General features: G+C 39.3%; 3 protein-coding genes across 3 annotated transcripts; all 3 read left to right on the top strand.

Moving 5' to 3' along the window:
* Positions 1 to 513: 513 nt before the first annotated feature.
* cd93 (CD93 molecule) lies at positions 514 to 3,995 on the top strand. The gene has a single exon (XM_085392340.1). The coding sequence runs from the start codon at positions 711 to 713 to the stop codon at positions 2,580 to 2,582; it is 1,872 nt and encodes a 623-aa protein (XP_085248466.1). The 5' UTR covers positions 514 to 710; the 3' UTR covers positions 2,583 to 3,995.
* Positions 3,996 to 4,302: 307 nt separating this feature from the next.
* Positions 4,303 to 5,944, top strand: LOC146646417 (complement component C1q receptor-like). Its single transcript, XM_085392358.1, has one exon. The coding sequence runs from the start codon at positions 4,338 to 4,340 to the stop codon at positions 5,331 to 5,333; it is 996 nt and encodes a 331-aa protein (XP_085248484.1). The 5' UTR covers positions 4,303 to 4,337; the 3' UTR covers positions 5,334 to 5,944.
* Positions 5,945 to 10,699: 4,755 nt separating this feature from the next.
* gnmt (glycine N-methyltransferase) lies at positions 10,700 to 20,358 on the top strand. Its single transcript, XM_085391550.1, has 6 exons — positions 10,700 to 11,054; positions 13,259 to 13,386; positions 14,203 to 14,316; positions 14,835 to 14,977; positions 17,535 to 17,656; positions 18,766 to 20,358. The coding sequence occupies exons 1-6, from the start codon at positions 10,846 to 10,848 to the stop codon at positions 18,935 to 18,937; spliced, it is 888 nt and encodes a 295-aa protein (XP_085247676.1). The 5' UTR covers positions 10,700 to 10,845; the 3' UTR covers positions 18,938 to 20,358.
* Positions 20,359 to 21,071: the final 713 nt, after the last annotated feature.

The following is a 21,071-nucleotide window of genomic DNA, read 5'->3' as shown; positions in this document are numbered from 1 at the left end:
CTATTTAAGTGCCACTGTGCACTCAGAGGGTGGAGATTGGTGTCTGTTTCCTGTGATTGAAGTCGAGGCACTTCCTGTATTTAAACAAATACAGGAAACGTCTGTATTCACATGAAGGCCCGCAAAGGTCTTCTGTACTTGCCCTCCAAAAAGTTATTGGGTTTAAATATGAAAAAGCAGTAATCAAGAGTTATGTAAATTGTACATTTTGGGAGGTTTTAAACAATCCATTACAGTATGAATATTAAAACTCATATTTTGGTTATTATACACAAAAGATTAAATAGCAGCATAAGAGCTGGGGGTAGGCAGCAAATCTAATCAATAGTGATACTTCTATACCTGCATAACAGGAGGAAGATTACACATTAATAAAATACTGATGGTTTACGATAAGTGCAATTTTAACATCTTTATAGTAAATAATGAGGTGAAGGTCAGACGTGGCGACAGAGTGGCAAAGTTCACGGGTTCACTTCCTGTGGCGGCTATTTGTAATGGCACAGTCCCCTCCATGAATCTGACCGCTCCATGTTCATGTATTGAAAGGCACCACAATTCAGGGAGTCTGCTTAAAAAGCTTGAACTCTGCTGGGGCCGGAGACATCTGGATAACCAGTCAAAACACTCCAGAGCCTTTCATTGTTTTCTTCCTCGAAACGGAACCAGTCAGCATGGGAGTAAGAAAGAGCTACTAACTGCTGCTAAACATGATTTCCGTCTTTAGTTTTGCAAACAGGATACTGGAGCCTGAATGTTGCTTTGAGAAACACTTGTTCTTTGGCTACGAATGGGCAACCACTTATTGGTCTCTTTTTACCCTAAAACTCCCAGGAACCCTTTGGAGAGCAAACATTTTGCTGATCTTCGTGGCAACTATGTTGTGGCTTCTTGTCCTGCAGCTCATTAACAGCTTCGAAGGTTTATCAGGGTTTGAACATGAAACGCTGTGCACCTCTAATGCCTGCTTCACTGCACACATGAAGAAGGAGAGGTTTGACAAGGCCAAAGAAGACTGCGACAAAAGAGGAGGATATTTGATGACCATAAGAGACCGAAAAGAAGAGGATGTGGTGCGCTCACTTCTCTCATTAATAAAAAGTCAACGACATGGGACGCTGCTTGAATTTTGGATTGGATTAAAACTCAAAGAAACCAATTGTGTATTTCCTGACCAGCCACTCCGAGGATTTAAATGGGTATCTGGAAATGAGGAATCCCACTACTCCAACTGGAAAGAAGAGCCTGCCTCCACATGCTTAGCAGAGAGATGTGTAAATATTGATTACAACTTTTCAAGTGAGAATCACCTGAAATGGACTGCTGTTCCTTGCAAAAAACGTAAAGCTTTTTATGCATGCAAGTTTTATTTTAAGGGGATGTGTGAACCTTTGGCTCTACTGGGGCCTGGGGAAATCGCTTACACAGTACCTTTCTCACAAGACCCACTTAAAAGTCAACTGAAGTCATTTCCTCATGGAACTTTTGCTATAATTCGGTGTAGCGATCAGGAGGATCGCATGTCTTTGTGCAACGCTGTTAACCATACCTACCGGTGGACTAACCTGGGCCCCTTTTGCAAAACAGGAAAGCGAAGCTGTGATATCAGCAATGGTGGGTGTGAACATTTGTGCCGTCAGGATGCAGATGAAATTCGATGCGATTGCAGAGAAGGTTATGAATTGGAAAAAGATGGACTCCGCTGCAGGATCAAAGACTTGTGCAGTCCTGACACCTGTGAGCATCAGTGTGTAATGAGCGAGTCGGGATATTTCTGCAAATGTCCAGTTGGCTTCGAACTGCACGAAAACCAACGCAACTGCTCTGACATTGATGAGTGCCAATCACAGGCTTGTAAGAACGACCTGTGCATAAACACACATGGCAGTTATAAGTGTGCCTGCAAAGTCGGCTACAAAATGATGGATGGCAAATGCAGGGATGTTGATGAGTGTGCACAAAGGAAATGTGAGCACATCTGCTTGAATACCATTGGATCGTTCTCTTGTTTTTGCAAGGAAGGCTTTGCTTTCTCTGAAGATGGCCATTCATGTGAAGACATTAATGAATGTGTGACTGACAGCTGTTCAGGGGCTAAGTTTGAATGTGTAAATACTGTAGGAAGCTTCATATGCACCCACCTGGAAAATGATGGAACCACTTATGCTCCAAATGTGACCTTTGCACCATTAACCTCATCAGATTACCCATCTTATGAGAAGACACAAGAAAACTTTACAGAGTCTTTAACCAGTTCTACAACTGAGCACCCATATCCTCAAACCGATTCACCCATTCCAGACCCGGAGAAAGTTACAAACAAGGATCCACTGAGCAACACAACCATGGCCACGAGTTTCGCCAAGACAATCAATTCCAGGGTGATAATCTGCGTCCTCGGTTCAGTCATTCCTCTTGTTGTGTTGATTGCAATTACTTTGTTTTTTGCAATTTTTCGATGCAGTCGCTCTAAAAAAGAAGTGAAGAAGAACACCACTGCAGATGGCTACTGCTGGGTGTCCTCTGGCTTGGATCCACGTTTAGAGAAACTATACGAGTCCATCTTGACTGATGACCCATGACCATTTAGTGACAGAAAAGACTGACTAGAGTTATGTTTATTTATGCAATTTTTGCAATCTCCTGTGATTACACTACATATCAAAACGCAAATCAGAAAACGTCATTGTCCATCAAATAGTATTTGAATAAGAGTAGAGTCATAATGGGGGAAAAATAAAAAGTAAATGGGTGTTAAGTGGAAGTGCATAATATGCTGTAAAGGTTATGAAGGATGTGTAACGACTGTTTTTATTGCACGGTTAATAGTCTGAGGCAATGTAAATATCTTTACCTATGAGAAAGTTACCAGTATTTGCTGTAAAAAAAATTTCATTCAATGTTAAGATCAGACACTTTTCTTCATTTGTTTGTGACAATATTTTATGCTATTGTGTATAATCCTGCTATTACCTCCTGTCCTGAGAATCTGCTTGTGTACTATGAAAACAAAAGAGGATCTTTAGCTTTAATATCACAGAAAATGATCATTAGACCATTTACTGATCACTCTACAACCTGTGCCCCAAATAACACAACAAAAAAAGAAAAAAATACACAAGTATCGAAGTAAAAGTACTAAAGAGATATTATTTGTATAATATGATCATTATTACTGGTGCATTAAAATGTTGGTGGTACTTTGCTGTTTGAGCTGGCTGAAGTATAATATAATCTAAAAGTAAAAAGTGGACTAACACGTATATTCTCCAGAGAGTATACCTCACAAACATTCTTAAGAACTTAAAGGTACTTTTTGAAAAAAAAAAATTGTTTAGAAGAGCTTCAAAGGTCAAAGCTTTTGTACTGTGTTGCAGCGATATGAAGTTGAAATAGGCTCTGGCTGTAAACTCTCATTTGGACCACGTGATAATACAGCGAGTTATTTTGACCTGCCCAGAGTTCAGCACAACACATTTCAGCCTTTTTAAAGATATTATTAAACTCCATCCTGCTAAAACAGAGCAGATTCAGACTATGATAAAAAACAAAAGGTGCCTTTCAAAATGTTTAAAAATGCTGGTAATTTTCTTGTTTTTGTTGAACAAGAAGTACCTTTAAGTAAACCTGTTTAGTCTCTGACAATGACATGTACTTGTACACACCAACAAATAAGTCTTTTTGATTGAAGTTCCACATCTACACACCATCATGTAAAGATGAAACTGGTGTCAATTTATATACTGCAAGTATAAAATCTAAAATGAATTGTTTGCTTGTTTTTCTTTGTTGTTCTTATTTACATATATAGATAGCACTACCATTCATGAAGCCCATTCTATTACCAGAATTATTGTTTATGTTTCTGTAAAGGTTAATTTGTTAGAATTTGAATCCAATTTAATTTTTTTTATTTAATATTATTGTTATTATCCATGAATTTATTTTAAACACATTACTGTTTTTGATGAGGTTGCCAAATTAAACCTTACATTCCAGAAAAAAATAAATAAAAATTAGCAATCAATTGTTCTGCTTGATTAATTCCTGACTTCCCAGAGAGGTCCAGTGTGCCGGCTCACATTTTGGTATAAAATCGGGAATCTTGATTTTAGGCAAGTACTTGAATTAGTTTGGCAGTTTATATAAGAGCCCTTTGCATATTTAGTATATCTAAACGTTGTTCTTCATTTTGTTGCTGCTGGTCCTACTTCAACTAATTTTTTTTTCTTTATCTCATTTCCTTCCTGAGATACCCTGTTTCCGCAATGGCACAAAGACTGGAAATTCCCCATCGTTTAAGACAGGCAACCTTTTGCACTCCACTATGAGACAGCATGGCCTGCTTGCAGACGAGAGTGCCTGTGCTTAGGATGAGTATGACTATTCTGATGGTTTCACTGACTGTTGGAAAAGGATTGGATATAAAGCAGCCTGACCACTGCAGAGCAGTTTGCAGTAATTATGGCAAACCTGACTGCATAACTCTAAACCAGGGTGAAGTGGATTTTAAAACAGCTGAAGAAGCCTGCCATGACAGGAAAGGAGAACTTCTGCAGTTGTGCTCTAAGAGTGATAAGAGGTTGTTTGACATTCTGAGTCAGGAATTGTTTGGGAACTACTGGATCGGGCTGCATTTACCAGCTGGTGCCTGCAGCAACCTCTCAGCTCCACTGAGAGGCTATAAGTGGATATCTGGCAGACCGGGCATCACCTTTCTTCCATCCTGGAATAACCACATTCAACTCTGCTCTCCACATTGCGTATCACTGTCAAGTGATGAAAAATGGACAGAGAGACCGTGCTTAGATAAAGCTGATGGGTTTCTGTGCAAAGTTGAGCTCCAAGATGCATGCCGTGGACAAGAAGTATCGCATCCAACCCTTTTTCAAAGCTATAAAGGCTGTTCATCTGGACCATGTGAGCAGAATTGTGAGGATTTTAAGGGGGGTTACACATGCTCTTGTTTCAAACAATATATACCAGACAACAAAGACCCCAGGCAGTGCAAACCACACTGTGCACAAAAGAGATGCCCTAGTATACAAGAGGCTGGCTATGACATATGTCCTGAAGGCTTTCTAAAGGTTGACGGAAACTTTTGTGAGGACCCTAATGAAGGTCCAGTCACAACTCCTCCCGTTGTAGCGTTTGTCAAACCACCCATCAGCAACAATACACTGAAGGCGTCTTCTGTTCCTGGGGTGCGCTTTCTGTGGGTTTGGATTGTGGTCATTGTTGTTGTCATTGCATCTATTTTTGTCATTAGGTTTTATGTAGTTAAGCGTAACAGGCAAAGAGAAAATTCTAATCGCAACAACGTTGTGACTTAATTATTGCCCCAAAATGACAGTCCTCTGGCTCTTTGTTCTTTATCGCAGACTTGGGTATTCTGTGTTGTCTCCTAGTTATTTAATGGTACACTCATGAACCTAAAGGTGTGGTCCACATCACTGGGAACAGAAAACGCTAAATGTTTAAGTGGTTTAACAAGTCAAAGTAGCTCTAACCTACACCTCCAATTACTGACTGGCCTCCAACTATTAGTTCCAGTCATATTTTCTTCCTCAGAAGCCTGACCAGCAGGCTGAGCCTATGGTCATTACTCATGGTTTATTTATGTGTTTTGTCAAAAAGGAGCGTAGATTAGATGAACAACTGGCCAGATGTATAGATGAATGTAAAGAATTCCAAATGTTTTACATCTCATTTTTCCTTTTGGAAAACAAGAAAAGTGAGAACTACATTTTGATACATGAAACATTTTAACAGCCATCATTTTAGGAGGTTTACACCTTTATTTTATTACATAAGAGCTTATATGAATGAAACCCAATGTGCTGTTCTTGTTACTACTACTACAACATCATCTTCATTTCAGAAATATACATACACACACACACACACACACACACACACACACGCACACGCGCAAACACACACACGTTCTCAGACAAAAACAAAAATTAAAATAAAATAAATAGAATCTAAATTACATGAAATGACAACCGTTAAGTCTGAAATGGAGTAGGAAGAAATATGTACATACTTATTAATCCCTACCTTACGCTCACTCTATTGAATCACCATATTCAGTGTTACCCCAACTTCCCCTCATCACTTCCCCCACACAATAAGGAATGAAGGACAAGTATAAAGATAGCTACAGTGATAGCTATAATTCAGATACAATTTAGCATAGTTATATATACTATCAGTCATCAACTTTATCAGTTTTGTATTCTTCCAAAAGCAGTTTTTGAAACATCTTTATGAACTTATTAATGCTTGAACATATAATATAGAAGTATATAAAATGTTAAAGAGTATTCAAAAAGTAATCAAACTATTTTTACAATCTTAACATACTTATGTGTACTTCACGTACAGCATATGTATAAATATGTTAACGCTGACCCTTTTCTATAATCATTCACATTTGTACATTTAACTGGTTGCAAATGAGTTTTAAAGATATGACATGTGTATACTTTTATTTCAGGTCTTTTTTGAGGTAATTTTATGGTCAATTACGTTTCATGTTCAAGCGTGAATTCTTTCAGATTTGCTCTTATAGCACCATCTACTGTCCTCAAGAACAAAGTGCTGAGAAAGCAGGCAGTCAGAACTGAGTCAAATTGTAATTTGGGAAATTACAGTTTGTTCCAACAGAAACCGAATTACTTAAGCTGTATCTTCTAATAATATAGCATTAGTAACAACTGTTTTAAAATATAAAATATCTCTAATATTAATTATTATTTAGTTTTTATGGCCTTAAGACGCTGTACACCTACTTTTTTTACATTTATTTTTCTTAAGCAACATGTAATGAAATATGCTGTATAAATAAAGAGACATGGACATTGTTGCAGGTATATTGATAAATAAATTATCGGACTTGTGTTTTTCTTTCAATTTTATTTAGCAAAAAATTATTTGTCCTTTTGATTCATCTGTTCGTGCTCACTGGCCACTTTAAGTACACTTGTTGAGCTACTCGTTACTAACAATGTCTGAATGAATCAGAATTCAGCAACTCATTGCACCTAGGCATGTAGACATGGTCGAGACAACCTGCTGAAATTCAAACTGAGCATCAATAAAAAAAAAAAAAAAAAAGGAAGGTTGTTTACGTGGCTCTGAATGTGACACAGTTGTTGGTGCCAGACGAGCTGGTGTGAGTATTACAGAAACTGCAGATCTGCTGGGATTTTAGAACACAACCATATCCAGAGTTTACAGATGATATACAGGGAGTGCAGAATTATTAGGCAAATGAGTATTTTGTCCACATCATCCTCTTCATGCATGTTGTCTAACTCCAAGCTGTATAGGCTCGAAAGCCTACTACCAATTAAGCATATTAGGTGATGTGCATCTCTGTAATGAGAAGGGGTGTGGTCTAATGACATCAACACCCTATATCAGCTGTGCATAATTATTAGGCAACGTCCTTTCCTTTGGCAAAATGGGTCAAAAGAAGGACTTGACAGGCTCAGAAAAGTCAAAAATAGTGAGATATCTTGCAGAGGGATGCAGCAGTCTCAAAATTGCAAAGCTTCTGAAGCGTGATCATCGAACAATCAAGCGTTTTATTCAAAATAGTCAACAGGGTCGCAAGAAGCGTGTGGAAAAACCAAGGCGCCAAATAACTGCCGATGAACTGAGAAAAGTCAAGCGTGCAGCTGCCAAGATGCCACTTGCCACCAGTTTGGCCATATTTCAGAGCTGCAACATCACTGGAGTGCCCAAAAGCACAAGGTGTGCAATACTCAGAGACATGGCCAAGGTAAGAAAGGCTGAAAGACGACCACCACTGAACAAGACACACAAGCTGAAACGTCAAGACTGGGCCAAGAAATATCTCAAGACTGATTTTTCTAAGGTTTTATGGACTGATGAAATGAGAGTGAGTCTTGATGGGCCAGATGGATGGGCCCGTGGCTGGATTGGTAAAGGGCAGAGAGCTCCAGTCCGACTCAGACGCCAGCAAGGTGGAGGTGGAGTACTGGTTTGGGCTGGTATCATCAAAGATGAGCTTGTGGGGCCTTTTCGGGTTGAGGATGGAGTCAAGCTCAACTCCCAGTCCTACTGCCAGTTTCTGGAAGACACCTTCTTCAAGCAGTGGTACAGGAAGAAGTCTGCATCCTTCAAGAAAAACATGATTTCCATGCAGGACAATGCTCCATCACACGCGTCCAAGTACTCCACAGCGTGGCTGGCAAGAAAGGGCATAAAAGAAGAAAAACTAATGACATGGCCTCCTTGTTCACCTGATCTGAACCCCATTGAGAACCTGTGGTCCATCATCAAATGTGAGATTTACAAGGAGGGAAAACAGTACACCTCTCTGAACAGTGTCTGGGAGGCTGTGGTTGCTGCTGCACGCAATGTTGATGGTGAACAGATCAAAACACTGACAGAATCCATGGATGGCAGGCTTTTGAGTGTCCTTGCAAAGAAAGGTGGCTATATTGGTCGCTGATTTGTTTTTGTTTTGTTTTTGAATGTCAGAAATGTATATTTGTGAATGTGGAGATGTTATATTGGTTTCACTGGTAAAAATAAATAATTGAAATGGGTATATATTTGTTTTTTGTTAAGTTGCCTAATAATTATGCACAGTAATAGTCACCTGCACACACAGATATCCCCCTAAAATAACTAAAACTAAAAACTACTTCCAAAAACATTCAGCTTTGATATTAATGAGTTTTTTGGGTTCATTGAGAACATGGTTGTTGTTCAATAATAAAATTATTCCTCAAAAATACAACTTGCCTAATAATTCTGCACTCCCTGTATATGTGAAAAAAATGAAAATATCCAGCGAGCGGCAGTTTACTGGATAAAAATCCTTTGTTGATGTCAGAGCTCTAAGGGGAATTTCCAGGTCGCTTCAACAATCCGTCAGCCGGTCTCCGGACTCTCAGTTTCTGATTCAACATTTGTTTGCACATTTGCCTGAATACTGTTGACCATGTCCATCTCTTTATGAGCACAGTGTACCTCACTTCTGATGGCTCCTTCCAGTAGGATAACACCACATACCAAAAACTTCAAATTATCTCACTAGTTTCTTGAACATGACTTGTGTTCGCTGTACTCAAACGGCATCCACATTCACCAGATCTCAGTCAAACAGAGCACCTTTGGGATGTGGTGGAATAAAAGATTCACATGATGTGCAGCCGACAAATTGGCAGTGACTGTGTCAATCTTAAATTTGATTTGATTGATAGGAGGCGATTTCCAGCAAAGTTTGGCTCTGCGCTGGAAGTGGTGTCCATCATGGTCCTACTGAAAACAACAAGTTGAAATGTAACGATTTTCTTCAGCCTTTTATCTGTTCCGCCATCTGACTAATCACTCACTTCCTGTTTCATTTTGTATCAACAGCATTGACGCAATACTTCAGAAGGGATACGATGATTAATTTAATGCATACATTCAACAAACTGTATTAGAGTCTCTCTCTCTCTCTCTCTCTCTCTGGTCATCTGTTAGAGTCTGGGGCGCAATTTCTGGACATGATTTAGGTCCATTTATTCTTTTAGAAGCAAAGATGATACAAAATGCTACAAGGTTGCTCGTAGGGATTTACTTTATGATCAACCATGACAATGCCCACATGCAAATGTCATGACGTGTCAGTGAGGATAAAAATGATGTGGATCATGTCCTTTGTCCTTTGCAGTGAGTCACATTTTCTACTCCACGACCATCATCAAAATAACCACAGGAAGGAATGTCTTTTTGGCAGACTAGTGCAAAGGTGCACTAATGTGTGACTTCCTCTAGGCAGTGCTGTGTGTTCTTGCCAACCCCTGCTTAGGCTGAATTACACAACTATGCCTGTGTTCGAAGTCAGATCTGGATTTTTGAAAGTAGTAAGTGTGTATGTGTGCGTGAACAACCCATAAAGTAGTAGTGCAGTTCTGAAAAAACTGGAAGTTGCAAACCTAACCTAGCTCGCACCGGTTGTAGCTGACATGACCTCACCTCTACCAGCAAATATGGGTCCTAGAGAACCAAATCCGCCAATCACAACAGGAGGAGTTCACTTTGTTTGGGAGGGCACGAAAAGTGCCTAATAATCTGTCTGGGAGAGTCCTGAGATGATTTCATTCCATGGGGTTTTTTTTGTTTTGTTTTTAAATCACATTGTTCACCTATATTACACCCTGTGCACTTAACTACTGCAGCATTGTGTATTTCATTGTTTAAAAAAATGAAATTATTATGATTTTTACTTTGCAAAAAACTCCTGCCATTCATGTTTCGCAAGCAATTCGTCCAAACAGCATGATCAAACGATAGATGAAGAAATGTTAAAGGGGGCGAGTCCTCTGTGCCGCCATTGGTGGGATTTATTCCCCGAGTAAAACCTTACAGGTAATGGGCTTCGTGAGCTCTACTTTATTTTAACATTATACTTAAATACTTCTCCTCCAACGTCAAACATAACTTAATTTTAACTTGAATATGCACGTGTATTTAACTTTGATGGAATACAGTGTGACACTTATCCTGGAAGGTAAGTTCAAAGGGAAAAATGAGCAACCTAGCAAAGCTTCACTCGAGTGACGTATTCCAATGCTAAACAGAAAAGGGGCGGGTCCCTTGAGGTTATCCAATCAGAAAGTAGGCGGCAGTCCTCGACGGCGTGTCATTGGCTTAAAGTTTCTCTCTTAGGTTGTTCATATAAATAATAACATCTCGGCTAGCATACCTGTCAGAGAGGTAGCGCGTTTCCTCACTCAGTTAAAATTGTCCAAAGTTGTTTGTCCGCTCGACACTAAGGTAGAGGTAGAGGTCCGGGCAGGGAGAAGCAGCGGCAGTATGTCGGTCGATAGCGTGTTTAGGACCCGGTCCCTCGGTGTGGCAGCCGTAGGTCTTCCTGATCAATACGCCGATGGCAAAGCAGCGAAAGTGTGGCAGCTGTACATCGGAGACGCGAAGAGCAGGACGCAGGAGTACAGGAGCTGGGTGGTGTCCCTGCTGAAGCAGCACGGGGTGCGGAGTGTGCTGGATGTAGCCTGCGGAACAGGGTAATGTCAGGTCAATTTAGCAGTTTCATAGTGACACGTCTGACAGGGGCTTCAGCTCTGCTTAATCAAAATCCACTTACAAATCGTTCAACTTAGTATGGATTTATAAATATGATCAAATAAAAAAAAATATAAGCAAAAACTTTAAGTTCTGAAATTTCCATAACAAAATCTTAAATACGGCTTTATCCAAGTATCTCGAGCACGCTTTTGTCAATGGTTAAACTGATTTAAATTGCATATGCCAAACAAAAACCTGAACTCACAATGATACAGCAGGTGAACAGCTGCTGATGACGTCATAAAACGTGCTGATTCAGACTGCATTATTGCTTTTCAGATTTGTGAAAAGGTGTGACTCTTGTGTGATTCACAGTGATTGTGCAGCTTCAGAACAGAGTTGTGTAGGCGTAGCTGATAGTGATGATGGTGTTTGCTTCTTTGCTGTTCTTGATAGATCTGTAGGTAAAAAAATAATGTGATTTCAGCTCACATAGGCCTTTTTGTACTTGTACCCATCTTTATAGCTGTTCAAGTGAGTTTGACGTTTGTGGAATTTCAACTCACTGACCCTTTTTAACTCGGGACAAAATCCGGATTAAGCCACAGAATAATGAATGAAAGTGCAGAGTTGCACCTGATCCTGAGCCACGTCCTGCCTCCTGCACTGGTCTGGACACAGCAGGTTTACACATGCTGGTTAAATGTGATTCAATTAGAGAGGCGTAATATGTCTGAGACACAAGCTTGTAGAAGCAAGTGTTGTCCATTTAAATTTCCTGTTTCTAAAGCAAACTAAACACAAGCGAACCCTAAACTTGCATTTAGTAGGTCAGTGGGTGATGAACTAGTGCTGGGTAGTCGAAAGGAGTTTTTTCTGGTTTCCTGCAGTCTTTTTTATCTCCCTTGATACATTGACTGTGCTTTCACACAGCAGCAAGGCCATTGCCTAAGCACAGACAAGCAGACCATAAATGTCACCTCAGCTGTTGTTTTTCTCATGGAGAATTTTCACTGGAGATGCACTATAACAATTTTATTATTTGATGTTTATTATAAATGTATCTTCTTTTTTCTTTGCTCATCACTTAGCACTCATTTCAGCTGCTAATCAACATTACAGAGCTTATAATGTTCATGTAAGAACTGCAGTCATTTCCATAATAACTCAGCTCCATATATCAGGCCGCATGGTTGTTTTCCTGCGGTTTGGAGCACCCCAGCACATTGATTCTGACCCGATACCCTAGTAGTGGTGCCCCTCCATAGTGCAGCAGCCTTGAAGTAAACATATTCCTCGTGGATCACGGTTACAAATAGCTATTTTTGGCAGTGTGTTTGTGATGCTTTCTAATTCTGAGAAGAAGCTTCAGGCTGTGAATCACTTTCAGCTGAACCTGTGAGAGTTTTTTAATTTAGGATTCCATAGGTTCTAGCAGGAAATCTTATGTATAACTGCAGAATGGATAGGCATACAGACAAATTAAAGGGGAACCATGAATCCCTGACTTATACCTCAAGGATTATACTGGATCTGTTAAGCTGAGGCCTTCACAGTCACCAGACTGAACACAGTTGAACCAAATGAAGGACTATCAGAGTCCTTTGAGACTTGTTGCCAAGATGAAATCTAAAAGATATGAATTTGCTTTTAGCCTAAGACTGTTTAATCCAAATCTGAAAACTGGCTGTTCTTTTTACGTAAGCTTTATTTGTTTTGTTGTTATATTATCTTGTAGTTACCCAGTAGATGTTAATGATTTCTGCATTATTGTCCATTGAATCCCTCCCCCCTGTTGCACTGAAACACGTCAGTATTGTTTATTATTAACTCATAAATTGCCGAGAAAACATTTTTGGAAGTCAGTCAGTAGCATCTATTCAGGCTGTGGTTTGGCCCACAATCACGTTTTCCTGTCAGGTTTTCAAAATAGGAGTAGCTTCTGGCTACTATACAAATCATCTCTCCTTACCTGTGACAAGGTTAGTATTCCTGTCTGTAGTGAGACGATAAGCTTATCAACCTACTACTAAACCACATGTAGTGCAGTCACAGCAAACACACACTCGCACTCAGACTTGATCAAACTGGTTTTTTAGGGGAAGATGACAGCAGGGATTACTTCAAAATCAAAACACACCTACTGCATGATCCTCACAGGTCAGTTGTTGTTTTTAATGTATTCATGGATTTTGTTTTCTAGGATTGACTCCATTATGTTGGTGGAGGAGGGGTTTAATTTAGTGAGTGTGGATGCCAGCGACAAAATGCTCAAGTATGCACTGAAGGCGAGATGGGACAGGAGAAAAGAACCAGCTTTTGACCAGTGGGGTATGAAAATTAAAATATATTTATTGAATCAGTGAGTTCCACAGATTTAGATTCTATTTGTGCCAGTAATCAAATCATATTCGCCAAGCATTTTGTGACAGTCTCTTTGTGAGCCTCTCGTCCTCACGATTAGCTCAAAAGTCCACCATCTTGGACTACAGCTGGAGACGGCAGCCCTTGTTCTTCTCTGTGACCTCAGCAGAGCAGCACAAGCTGCAGGTTCTGATCCCCAAGTGGAACATAAGAGCAGAACAAGGACTACAGAGTCAAGCTGCAGTACAAGTTGAGCTGGAGCAGCTCCAGTCATGGGATGAGATCCTCTCCAGGGAAGCAGCTAAAGGATATTGAAGCCAATGAGCCAACTGGTAGTTAAAGCATAAGACAAGGGCCAAGGCGAGTTGCCAGGGAATTGTTAACTAGTAAATTGATCTCTCATATGAATCAATGGAAAATAACCTTAAGAAGAAGTGACACAAATGAAGCATTCGTCAGAGAATGTGCATCCTAGCATAAAGTTAACTTAATCAACAGAGCAACATCAGTACAAGTGATGGCAGGGTAAGCTTAAAGTTGAAAAGCTAAGCAATCAGTATGACATTTAGTCACGGACCTCCTTATAGTAATAAAACAAAGACTGTGTGGTGTTTGTTTTGCATTGGCCGTCATGCCTGGGTTGCTCCCAATAAAGCCCTGTGTGTGGGCAGCACTCAGAGTTGTTTCATTTGTCTTAAACTGTTGCAAAGTGCACATGTTTGTGGTGATATCTACATTTCCTCAGGTGACCTCATGTTCTGCTCTTTTCCTTCTTGTCTTCAGTGATTGAAGAGGCCAACTGGCTGACTTTATCAGAAGACATTCAGAAACCAGGAGATGGTTTTGATGCTGTCATCTGCCTCGGCAACTCATTTGCCCACTTACCAGACTTTAAAGGTACACAAATAATAAAAGTGTTGTTAATTTTATAGGTGAGCTTAAGGGCTTTTCCTCTGGGCCTGTCAAAACATCTCATTATGCCTGGACTTGGCAAACGTAGGCATTAGAGTTTAAAGGTATGACCTGTCTGGGTGCACCTCTGAACACACCCAGCGATGATGTTGCAGTGCCCTGGAGTGCTCTTTCACCTCACTGTAGCAGGGTGTAGAGGCATGGCAAGCCCATACAGGATCTGTCTCAAAGGATTTATCCCACAACCTTCGTCCCAGAGATTGTCAGAGATATTAGAAATATATTTGTGGAAGGGGAAAAAAAAGTGTCCAAATAATTTTTGCCTTGTCAGAATGATGATGTGACTCATTAAATTGCCATGTGATTACTCCTGCATCCATAACTCAAATCAAACATCTCCTTGAATCGATGCACACGCCTTTGCCTTCCAGTTTGTTACCATGTGTTTAGCTGCCAATTTGATCCCTTATTCATGCACTCAGTCGTGCTGTTGTTGCTGTTAGGGGACCAGAGTGACCAAAAGCTGGCCCTTCGAAACATCGCCAGTATGGTCAGACCAGGTGGGGTCCTCATCATTGACCACCGCAATTACGACTACATCCTGGAGACCGGGCGTGCTCCACAAGGCAAGAACATCTACTACAAGGTACCAAACATATACCAATATTGGATTTACTGCAGTGATCATTCTTTTTACAACATAATTGCATAACAGTGTAAATACAGCTTTTAAGAACTCATGGTGGAAACTACAGCCTTCAGGCTCACGACACCTGCTTAGTTTGGAAAGGTGAAATGCATCAGTTAACAGTCGGTGTACATTTTAGTCTGTTTTTCTTAACCCTTTCCAAAGTACTGCAGGCTTATGGCAATTGAACAGTTTCAGATATTTAAATTTAATTTCAAAATATTATTTTAAATTGAATATTATTTTAATTTGCTTGTATATGCTCCTATAGTTCGTGGAGAGAAAATCAGAATCAGCAAAAATCTGTTTCGACGGGTAAAATTTAGAAAAAAAAAAAAATGGACTCAGCCAAGAAAATTGGACCCGGTGCCCCTCTGCTTTTAATCCTTTGGTAAATCACTTCTGGGATTTCGCTCTAGAGACTGCTAAGAGAAGCTTAGGATTGTTATTTTTTGGTACGAACCCAAAGCACACAGCAACATATGAATGATTAACCTTGTGTTGTGGCTGCGCTGATCACAGACGTTCTGTCTGCTGCTGTTTGTTTTAGTCATTTATTCTCTTTTCAAGGATGACGGTATGTTTGATTGAACCTCTGAGAACAGATACACTGTTTAGTTTATTCAAGTTCAAAGAACTGGATCTATTTCTTACTCAGTGGTGTCTAGAGCCTGACCACTTTATCAGTTGGCCAATATTAGCCTTTTGGTGATCTATCAGCCGTTAAATCCATCCTGTCATCCATTCGCTGGAGCCTATACAGCCCTTAAATTAAAATTTAAAAGGTAAAGAAAAAATTGGAGAGACACCCTCCAGCCATCTTACGAGTGTTGATATTGCATAATTTGTCCACCAGAGGACACTCTGCAACTTCCCTTTTGGCAACAGCAGCTTGGGCAGCACAGCTATCAGCTGATCTAAGAAGACTTGGGGATAAGATAAATGACTACATGTAATAAATATTAGAGAATCTGTTCATGCATCTGAATATCAGATTGTTAAATCTCCAAATATTGATTTAGCTCTTCCTACACTGGCTGAGCTCTTGTGGTGTCTAACTGCTTGTTTATTCTTGGAAATTATGGAGCATTTGGACCTGGAAATGGCTGATTACATCCTTCAACGGTGTAAAAGATGGACGTAGCTCCTGGACGTCACCTGTGAATTTCCCACTTTGAAGCCTTGAGACGAGCATTTTTGCCATTGGTGTCCTTTTGCTTTGAAATGTGCTTTGAAATATGCAAAATTCACTTAATTTTTAATAAAACTCAGTGATTAAAATTGAATTGATAGAATTGATCAGAAAGTAATTTACAGAGGTCAGACCTGAAATTTGTTTTCAGACTTTTTACAGGACCGGAAGTCATTTTGCAGCCACAGTTGGCGCTCCCCATTGGTCCTTCAAATGAGTGCAGGTTTAAGGCACTTCTGTGTTGGCTTCACTTTTCAGGGCCTGAAGCTACATCTGTCTTTTATACTTTGCTGAATGTGAATTAGTCATACAACGTGCAGTTATCTATTGGCTTTTTCTCAAATATCATCCTTATTTTATTGTCATACAGATCATAAGTTTTGGACTTCTCTCTCTGCCCAAAAAGAGAATCTGAAGTTTGAAGCCATTCTTCAGCCCTCAGTATGGATGGCACAAAGAAGCCCGTTTTTAATCTTAATTCTCTGCACAATCTGGTCTTTTATTGCTTTGCGAGTAGTAGTGGGACAGACAGTATTGTTTAAGAATGGTTTATTTACGCCATCCCTAGCAGCAGCTGGCTTTAAGACTTAAATCCCCACACGGAGCCTGACGGATATTGTGAGATTTTCACTAAAACTGGTGCAGGAGAAACAGAAGGAAATGTGTTTGGGTTTTCATATCATTTTGGCAAATGGGGCAAAAAATGGATGAAGTCAGGAATAATGAGTAAAAAGCCCTTTGGGAAGACGGGGAAACAACATGACTGAAAGTACACGTAGCCTCTAGTGTGCACATTAAGTGGACACTTCTGTATAGATTGCATGTATGATTTTTTTTCATCCCCTTTTTTTAACCTTGTGTTCACATAATTCAGACAATCAGCCAGGCTTGCATTTGGAATGAGCTCAGATATGAGATGTGGAGAATACACAACAGCAGGTCGTGACTGTAGGGAGCCATATTTGATTCAAGATGTTTGCATTAAAAACAACGTCCATATTCTTTAATCCAGCCAAAGCAGGAAGTATCCAGCTGGAAGGCCTCAATATAAATACTACGTCAACAATTGCTAGTTGGCAAAAATCAGCTTCTGATGCCTTCGTAATCCCTGAGTTTGCTCTTGTGCTCCAACACTGAACCAACCAAATCTTTTTTTCCTTTCATCAGTCTCTTCTGTTCAGGCTGTGTTTGGACATCATAGAAGAAAATGAGGATAAAGTGTGTGTGTGTGTGTGTGTGTGTGTGTGTGTGTGTGTGTGTGTGTGTGTGTGTGTGTGTGTGTGTGTGTGTGTGTGTGTGTGTGTGTGTGTGTGTGTGTTGCAGAGTGACCTAACTCAGGACATCACCACCTCAGTGTTGTGGGTCAACAGTAAGCCACATATGATCACTCTGGACTACACCATCCAAGTGCCACAGGCCACCCTCCAGAACCTGCCTGAAGTTAGGTGAGTCGGGCTCTGATGCTGCTGCAGAGCTGATAGGAGACTGAGCTCACACCTCATACATTATATCTTGATCCTTTTATGGGAGACCTATTCTAACTGGTAGATCTGGACAATACATTATACATTTGTCATTATAGCATCTACAATTTCATGTCTTGTATGCATTAAATGCAGCTTTTACTGTATCTCAAATCTTTAGGTTTACATTGCCTTGAATATTTTTGCTTTCCAGCCATAAACTGTAATGTTAATTCATTAATATGCTAAAAAAAAAAAAAAAAAAAAAAAAGTTGTCTTACATTCACTTTAGATGGTGTTTAAACGTCATCAGCAGGATTGTGGTTTTGCATTTTCTAATTAATTTTCCTCTTGATTTTGACTTTATTCTGAATTCAGTTTATTTTCAGTTCTTTGAAAATGTTTAGTTTTAGTTAGATTTTTATTAGTTTTAGTGTTATTATTGTTGTATGAAGGCTTATGTCAGAGGCAAGAAATAAGAAAATCAGTACATGAATAAAAGTGCATGACTTTTTGAAAGCAGTTTATTTACAGTCTTGAGACATCCATCACCAACTCATCAGGCAAACTAATCAAACGAACAGATACTAAAACTAAGGATATTTCCTCTATTTTTAAATTAAGTCATTTAGGCTTTAATTTTAATCAAAGATGTTTTTTATGTTTTGGTCAAATAAAATGTTTTCTTTTTTTTTTTCCCCCCACATTTAGTCTTAGTTTAGGGTAACCTTGGTTACTGGTCATGCCGCCACATTAGACTATATATATATATATATCTCACCATAGCAACAAAAGAGCACAATTTTTCACGTAGACCAGTGATTAATCCTAACCCTCATCGGGCTTTATAAACATCATTCATGATGTGTAAATTATTTTACACCCGAGGTCGCTGGGCTCCATCCTCAGACACAATAACAGCTGTTAAACTGCGCTGCATTCCTGAAATCAAGGACAAATGGTCTGCAGTAGTGTTATTGTTAAAACTAAACTTTGATACTTTTAAGTATCACAGTTGAAACTGAGCTGAATCTCATAAATACTACCAAACTTCAGTAACTCTGGTGTTTTGCTCTGTTTGTGTCCTCCAGTAAATTCCGTTTGTCCTACTACCCTCACTGCCTGGACAGCTTCAGAGGTCTGCTGAACGAGGCCTTCAACGGCAAACTGGAGCACGCCGTTTACGGAGATTTCAAGACTTACGTGCCGGGCCAGTCTCAGGCTCCATGCTACTTCATCCACGTCTGTAAGAAAAAGGCCTAAGAGGAATACCGGGAGCCACCTTGATACTGATGTGCACACAGTGCTTGCAGGAAGGAGGGAAAAACATCTCTGCTTAAAAAGTCCCAATATATTAGCTTTCTTTCAAAAATATCACAACACACTTTGTCACATGGATACTGAAAAAAAATGTTGCTTTAAAGCAGTTTTTGTTTTTTTTCCCAGTAGCTTTAAATTAAGAGTACATAAAAAATAAAAAAAACTTGTCTTTTAGGCATTTGAGCTGCCAAGACTCATTGGTTCTGCTAGTCGACACTGTTCATTCGTTTGACTTAAAACAGTTTGTTGTTGTTTGAAAAGCTACATTTACATGTGTCGGACCAGTGTTTTGCCCATGTCTGGTAGTTTTCCTCCAATGTGCATTCATGCGTTCATCTCTTTGGGCTGCTCTCTACATCCCGCCTCTTTGAACACATTTCAAAATGGTGCTGTACATTTGTGGTACTCCTGCTTTTTGTTGCCAAAAACCTACAAAGATGTATTCTTAGATGAGTGTATTTTGTAAGTTTACCACTTTGGTCTTAAAAAAAACATCTGTGGCTTTGATTACGGTGGCCTGATTTTTTTTAAATGTATTTTCAACCTGGAAAGAAAATGCAGCCATTTTGGCCTTTTGCCTTTGACAGGCACAGATTGAAGATTTGAATTCAGGTAAACCCAAGAGAACGACTAGTAATAACTGTGAATCACCTCGACTTATACAGGAAAACCTCACCTGCCTGTTAGATCAGATTTCCTCTTCTTTAAAGGGTCGTTACAGTAAAGCCTCTCCTACCTGAACAGACTTTGCTGTAGAAATGTAAGTTTTGTGATCGGCTTTTAGACAGAAAGCCTTTAAATTTTGTGGAAACTGCCACTAATGAACATGAAGCAGGCCAGTACTGAGCATCAGCAAACATGAAACGACAATAAAAACTGGAGCCCCGACTAATTGAACCACGTCATCAAACAGAAAGATGACATTAACGTAATAAGATTATTACTGAATGCCTAACCTGCTTATCAACCAAAGATATTTAAGAATATTAAACTGTTATCTCATGTAGACTAAGAAAACTCTGCACAGTAGATAATCTTCCATCATGTTTTCCACCATTAATTTACACTGCTGTATTATCCAGGTGTAAATATTTTTTTTCTGTATTTTTGCAAACTCAGTAGGGCCATTTTCACTTGAATGCGAAAGGAGTTCGACCACAGTGAAGTGAAATATTCTCACATCTCTGCCTGAGGAGCTTTGTGATATTGTGCTAGTGCTTCCTGTAGGACAAAATGTACGGTATGCAAAGTTCATGATTAGTTTAAAAGCAACATTAGATGATAAGGTGTTAAACATTTTATAAAATTCATTTCCTGCATGATTATCGAAATCTTTTGCCATAAAATAAAAATATTTGAAATAAGCACTGCTGTTTGTGTACACAATATTTTTTAGGACAATGCTAAAAGTTTGATGTTTGCTAGTGTAACATGTAACACAAGTACGAAGTGAAGGCTGCCGGGGATGTCATTAGCTTTGCAAATAATTAGCATGAACTGGTTCTGGTTCAGAATCTACCTTTGAGCGTGCGAGTTTGATGAAAATGTAGTTCATAGCTGCTAATTAATGGTCAGTAAGTGATGGCTAATGTGAACGGTTACTGAAGTCCAGTAGGCTGAAACATTAGCATGATTGTTTTCAGAAAAAACTAATTTGTCAACTCTTAAGTTTTGTGTGAGCGCAGCTTTTTGTCTTCCCTTTTTAAAATAAATAAATAAATAAAAAATCCTTGGGTATTCAAAACTGGAGCTAAATTAAATGTAGGTATAATCAGGTAATTGCTGGAACATGAATACCTAAACTAAATATATCAATTCCTTCAATAGCTAGTAAGACATTTCACTAAAAACGAAATAAATAAATAAATAACCAGCTCAAGTGAAACTTGCATCATCAAAGTCATCTGACAGGTCTTTTTGAGACCATAAATGTCTCCTTTCATGTGAAAATAAAATACAAGTACACACAATGATTCTGTGTGTTGTAGACACTTTCAGTAATAAGTTAAAATAATTGCCTTATGTATGAATTTCTCAGTCGGTCATTTAGTTGTTGAGGAATTTAAGCCCACTCTCG

The sequence above is a fragment of the Rhamphochromis longiceps genome, linkage group LG19 (assembly GCF_057381845.1).
Source record: "Rhamphochromis longiceps isolate RC_006_pf linkage group LG19, R_longiceps_female_GT1.1, whole genome shotgun sequence".
Taxonomy (NCBI): domain Eukaryota; kingdom Metazoa; phylum Chordata; class Actinopteri; order Cichliformes; family Cichlidae; genus Rhamphochromis; species Rhamphochromis longiceps.
This window is presented reverse-complemented; position numbering and strand designations above follow the sequence as displayed.